We start from the raw sequence: 6,419 nt of genomic DNA, 5'->3' as shown, positions 1-6,419 counted from the left end.
ACTCTTACAGGCTACATACCATCCGCTAAAACATGCCTCACACACACACTGTATCGACCTTACCTCTTCTTCGCCGGGAGAAATCAGAGTAGACTAGACTAGACTAGCGTAGATCCTCTCTCTTCCTCCTACCTCAGGCTTTACCATTTACACAATGGAGGTTGATGATTGATCAACTGGGGTCCAGCTGGGGTGTTTTTTTTATCATATACTGACAAAAATATAAACGCAACACTTGTTTTTGCTCCCATTTTTCATGAGTTGAAATAAAAGATGTAAGACTTTTTCTATGCACACAAAAGGCTTATTTCTCTCAAATTTTGTTCCAAATCTGTTAAAATCCGTGTTAGTGAGCACTTCTCCTTTGCCAAGATAATCCATCCACCTGACAGGTGTGGCATATCAAGATGCTGATTAAACAGCTGATTAATCATGTCACCCAGCCCAAGGCACACCTGTGCAATAATCACAGGTGTGCCTTGGGCTGGGTGACATGATCTAAGAAAAAGTCTTAGGCTGCGGTCGAATAGTCAAAAAAATACGTCCTAACTCCTATTCCTAACCATTTTTCCTTGACCTCGTTGGAAAACGTCATGAGGTCAAGGAAAGATGTGAAGGAGAATTCATAAGGGCTTAGGAAAAGACAACCGCGATGCTCAGAGAATCCGACTGCACTTAGACTAGGCTACGTAATTATGCGACGGCGGATGTTAATGACGTGGGTCTGCCGTGGGGAAACTACAATGATCCGAAGATGGACTACTAAAAGCGCATCTGAGATACTTCGCCCTGTGCGTTCTTACCGTGTTGTTTCATGCAGGCTGTATAACCGTGGACAACCCGGTGAAAAATATTGCTTCATCACCAAGGTTGGAATTGAAATATAAAAGGAATATAGGCTACCAGTCACAAAAGTGAAACGAAATGGTTGTCACATTGAGAATGGTTGCTCACGCTCAGCCTCCTGTCCACTCATATTTATCGACATGAATCACAATTAGTATGATTGTATGAAAATAATTGTTAAATTCATGCAAGATAGGCATAACATGTTAGGCCTACAAATCTACTACTGTACATAGCATCATTCTTAAGTTTCAAACATGTTGAATTAAAAACATCATCTGGCTAAAAACGTTTCATATCCCTTTTTCTTGAAAGACAGACTTCTGTGTTATGGTCGATATGCTGATTATGATCTGATTATAAGCCTATGCATATAATAGCTTAAGAACCACCACACAACTCAGTAAACACCTTGAAATATTGACTTTATTGTGCTTTGAATTTGTTATGACTGATACAGGCCTTTATTAAGGCAAGGGTTTCAGCATCTGTGCAAAAATTAATGAATGATATTCCTAAAGGCTGCAATACAACAACGCTCAGAATGAATAAATAACTAGTGCAAACTGAGCATAGGTTATGCTACAACGTTAACTTCACTTTGATCATTTTACAACAGCAACGTAACGTTTATAGTTCGCCTATGGGTTTAACATATTGTTGAAAGTTCAAAACATATTAGCAAGTTATGGCATAAGATGGAAAATGCTTAATAAGCAACCCACTCTGTTACCACTCTGTTTAACATGGTCAGTTCTGCCTGTTTAATAAATACCAAGAAGATGCAGACGGTAGACAGAAGACAAAGTCAAGAGAGAGACAAATGTACGTAGGTAAAAACATCCATGTTTAAAAAGCTTGCATTAAACACAGACTGTGACAGGGAAAATTATGTGAACACCCCATTCATTTTCCCCAAATCACTTTAGATCCAGAAGTCCATATTTGGGCAAAGCAGACACCCAAAATGATGACATCACTTATTAGGTCTATCTTCAGACCAGTGTTCTCTTTCTCTTTTGCTGCAACAGATTATTTTGGATATTAAAAACAGTCAGTTTCCATTCATATACTTCATATATTTAGACTTAAAGCATGTTGGATCCCTAGATCACATCATGTTACTGTGGTCAGTGTCTACCAGGCGCCCTGCAGCAGAGTGTTCAGCCTGTCCAGAAGCTGAGCTGGACCCTGCAGCACTGTGCTGAGTTTATCATGAGACAAGAGCACAGCCATTACCACAGCTCCCCCAGATAGTGTGAGCAGCCAGGGGGACAAGAGGACAGACTGCCTGGTGTCTGGTTCTGGTACTACTCTGGTCCTGAAAGGCTGGGCCACCCGCTCCCATTGAGTGAGGATGGCCTGACGCGCTCCGGCCCACTGTCCAGGCCCAGTCAGACGGTACTGATACGGGGTGCAGGGACCCAGGAAGACCTTCAGCCCCAGCACAGGATCTGTCAGTAGTAGTCTCAGGATGTTTGGTCGAACCCCTATCTGTGATTGGAGATGTATTATGATGGTTGTGCCTGTTACATACATATGGTAACACAATTTTATTTAGAGCTGAGCAGAAGTGAACTGACCTCTCCAGCCATGAAATCCAGGTAGGAGATGTAGTTCACCTGGAGCGCAGCCTGTCGTGGACAGGGATAGCTGAGGCAACAACAGGGGGGTGAATTAGTTAATGTAATTTATTAACAGTGCATATTATTTTAATCACATGGACATTGGACTGAGATTTAAGCTTTAAAAAAATCCTCAGAAAAGACTTGAATGATCTCAGACATCTATGGAACAAAAGCTTCAAGACAATGGCTACCTCCTCATGTTTGTCTTTCTCTCAGACTCAATGACAGTGAGCATTGTCTCCTTGGGTGGAAGATGGCTCAAACCTTGAAGAAACAAAGACACCAACTGACAAGTCTTGTTCCCTATGCTTTTGTGTTAGTGTTTGTGTGTGTGTGTGTAGAGAGAGAAAACGCTGCTTTTTGTGCCCTCGGTGGGCCTTGTTAACATTGTTTCACTAAATATGTGACTGCGATGAAAGAGGTTATATTGTTTAGTGTTCTGTGAGCACTGTTGATATGTGGACATAAATAAAAGAGAGAGAGAGAGAGAGAGAGAGAGAGAGAGAGAGAGAGAGAGAGAGAGAGAGAGAGAGAGAGAGAGAGAGAGAGAGAGAGAGAGAGAGAGAGAGAGAGAGAGAGAGAGAGAGAGAGAGAGAGAAGCTCAGGTATGTTTACCGGAAATGACCTTAATGGCCCATCGTGCCTGCATTTCCACTATGGGCATGATCGGTCCTTTTGTCTGGAACAGACCCATGATGGCCAGAGTGGGCTGTTCTAGAGAAGGAGGAAACAGTCTCCTGAAATTTGAGAGAATTGTAGAGTAATCATTTTAAATTGTGGTATTATAGTAACAAGTCCTAACAGGTGCCATATGAAATGACATTATTAGTGTCTATAATGCAATATTGAGGTTTAATTAACTTGCTTTACATCCCAAATGTCATTAGCCCTACCTATACCAGACAAATCTCTATCCACCCTGTACTTACTTGTACAACGTCACCTCTCCGCCAGGCCCCTCAGACAGACCTGGGGGCAGGAATGTGAAGTTTCCATTATAGCCTGTGCAGAAGACCACAACATCAATGTTCTCCTCCACTGTGCCATCCTCAAACACAAGCCCCGAGCCCTGAAATCCTTGCAGGTTAGGCTTCATCACTAACGCCCCCTGAAGGATTCGGCCAGGAAGGTCGTCATTGATCAGTGGCTTTCTGTCTAAAAGCCTGGGAGAGAGAGGAAATGAGGGAAGGAGTCAGTCAAACTCATTCCTTTGGTACAAATAGTATGCTTTGTCACATTCAAGATCATGCTTTTGAAGTAGTTTGAGTGATAGCACAGCTGAATATCCAGCTAGAATTGCTGTTATATGTAGAGTGAGAGTAACAGAGCTAGAACTTACTTGCAAGCAGGAAGAACACATCCTGCAGCACAATAAATACTGGTAAAAAAATCATTTAAATAAAGAGGAAAAACTGAATCTCAGGTTTGACAGTCAACCAAAACAAGCTGACAGTAAACCCCTGTGGTGTAGGATCACGAGGCAGAAAGGAACAGACTGTTAAGCATCAGCTGCAGAGACAGGTGCACTTGCAGCAAAGTCATCCAGAGAGCGTTCTGAATATCACCCATCGAAATGTGTCGAACAGAGTTTCAGTAGTCACCTGTGTCTGGGCATCAGGCCGTACAATCTGTGGTCATATTTGTGGTTCAAGGCTCTCTCTGCCACCCAGCTGACCAGAGCTTTGGGTAGAAGGAGGGTTAGGATGTTGTTCAGCCTGGTGATGACTGTCATGTCCAAGGGAAGGCCGCTGCTGGACATCCTGCCCATCACCCAGGCTCCTTGGCGTGTGCTGAGGAACGTCTGTCAGAGAGAGTAAGAGCACTGGGTGGGGATACAGGATTTTGTGTGTCAATCTAGATGGGCAACATTCTCACAAGCATGCAAACAATTACATTATAAAACAATTACATTGCGAAACAACATTGCAACAACAAGGCAGCGCCCATCAGAGCTCCCACATAAAATCCTGTTTAACTCTGCTCTTCAAGTGTCTTATGAGAACACTGCAATATCAGTATAATAGCATAGCTCACAAAATAAAAAAGAAATACGAGCCAACAGAGACATTGACAATAACAATTAATTTTTAATCATCTATCGCAATTCCTCTGGATCACCACTGCCCAACAAAGCTGGAGGCAACGGTTTTCTGTTCCTCTTCTGCCTCACCTTCTCTGCAGATCTGCTAATCTCCACAGCAATGTCTCCCCCAGAATTGCCAATGCCGACCACCACCACCTTCTTTCCTCTGAGGGCACCTGCATCTTTGTACTGCCAGCTGTGGAAGCATCTGCCAGCAAATGTCTCGTGACCTGGAGAGGACCAGATGGTGCTAAAGCTTAGAGAAGAACTGGAGCTTCTTCCTAGAATCGTATACACTGTTAAATCAGTGCATTTCAAATCAATCCTCCATCAAATATTGTAAAAGTAGAATGACTATATACTATGTTTGACAAGCATGTTTGAAATGTATTTGAGTGATGTGTGTGCGTTTATTGACCTGGAAAGTCTCTCAGGGGTAAGACTGGATGGGTGTAGTGGCCTGAACACACCAGAACTCCATCGAAGACCTGCCTGTCTTCCTCTCCTTCCCTGTTAACGGTCACCACTTCCCACTGGCCAGACAGAGAGAAATCTGGCCTTTGCCTCACACTTCTCACTGTGGTCTGAAGCACACATACACATATATACACACACACACACGGTAGAAAATGTGAGAGGCTCGACACAGCATGCTGTAGAAACTTGACAGAAGATAGTGGGAGCCTTGAAATAATGTCATAGGGGATGAGAGAGGAATAACCTGGAAGCGAATGTGTCTGCGCAAGTCAAAGCGCTCAGCATAGAGCCTGAAGTAATGCAGGAGCTGGGAGTTGTGCATGTAGTTCGGATAGTCCGCAGGCATGGGGAAGTCGCTGAAACACATCATCTCCTTGGAGGTGTTGACCACCAAGGAGCGGTAGATACTGGAGCGCTCTGGCTCTGGTGACTCCTGTGGACACAAAAGAAAAAAACAATGTTGATGATTTAGGATGACACTGGGCTGGTGCAAATATTGCATGTAACCCTGATCTGACGTTGGGACGTTACGTTTACCTGCTTTAGCCAGAGCATAGGAAGGTACTCCATGTGTTGTTGTGCACAGGGTACACAATCTTCTGGATTACCTCTCGCTCACCCTGTTTATTAATCCAAATATTCATCCATGCATGGGAACTACTTGTCCTTGAAAGTGGAATGTTTTTTACCCATACAGCATCATAAGATATTGATGGCAATACAAATCCTGGTCTGGCTGGAGACCAATATTCAGGATGTTTCTCAAAAACAGCGCCCTCACCCACCTTAAACCTCCACAGGCCGCCGATGTCATCACTGCTCTCGAAGCAGACAGGCTCCAGCCCCTCATCCAGACAGCTCTTGATACAGACCAGACCTGAACTGCCCCCTCCAACCACTGCCACACGCCGGGTCATTATTGATCACTTGTATATATGGGGGAAGAGAATTGGCGCACGCTATTAAACAAATGTGATCTCTGGAAAACAGAAGAAACTCAGGAGTGTCAGTCAAGTATTTTAGAAATTCCCCTTAACGGAGGGGGAGTAACAGAACACTTTCCAACTCTTTTGTGTAATCATTAACACGACACCTTTATCTTATTCTTAAAGTATGAAACACAAGTCAACTACTCTCACCTTCTCCAGTAAATTGATCCTAAGCCCTGTGCAGCTGTATTGAATAGCCTCTAAACTCACAGGAACTAGCCTGTTGCATATCACCCAATCAGTTAATCAGTATCCCTCCCTGGGACTTTAACCCTCTTCACTGGAGTAGAAAGGTTTACACTTGAATGCTGTGAAATGTATGGCAAAGTAATGTGGATGAAAGAATGTAATTTCAAAGTATCTTTCCAAAGTGCTCCTCATTTTAGGAGAGATCTC

At 43.4% G+C, this 6,419-nt stretch overlaps 1 protein-coding gene across 1 annotated transcript; it reads right to left on the bottom strand.

Annotated features, from left to right (window-relative positions):
• Window positions 1–1,983: 1,983 nt before the first annotated feature.
• LOC139648747 (flavin-containing monooxygenase 5-like) lies at window positions 1,984–5,951 on the bottom strand. Its single transcript, XM_071524971.1, has 10 exons — window positions 5,820–5,951; window positions 5,279–5,467; window positions 4,976–5,141; window positions 4,645–4,787; window positions 4,076–4,275; window positions 3,404–3,637; window positions 3,090–3,211; window positions 2,666–2,738; window positions 2,430–2,499; window positions 1,984–2,340 (listed from the first exon to the last, which is right to left on the bottom strand). Exons 1-10 carry the CDS (start codon window positions 5,949–5,951, stop codon window positions 1,984–1,986), a joined length of 1,686 nt encoding a protein of 561 aa, XP_071381072.1.
• Between the last annotated feature and the right edge of the window lie 468 nt (window positions 5,952–6,419).

The sequence above is a fragment of the Centroberyx affinis genome, unplaced genomic scaffold (assembly GCF_046629955.1).
Source record: "Centroberyx affinis isolate AG114_WGS23_722 - 3 ecotype Tasmania unplaced genomic scaffold, CSIRO-AGI_Caff_v1 ptg001253l_1, whole genome shotgun sequence".
Taxonomy (NCBI): Eukaryota; Metazoa; Chordata; class Actinopteri; order Beryciformes; family Berycidae; genus Centroberyx; species Centroberyx affinis.
Note: the sequence above shows the minus strand (reverse complement) of the source record. Positions and strands in the feature narration are given on the sequence as shown.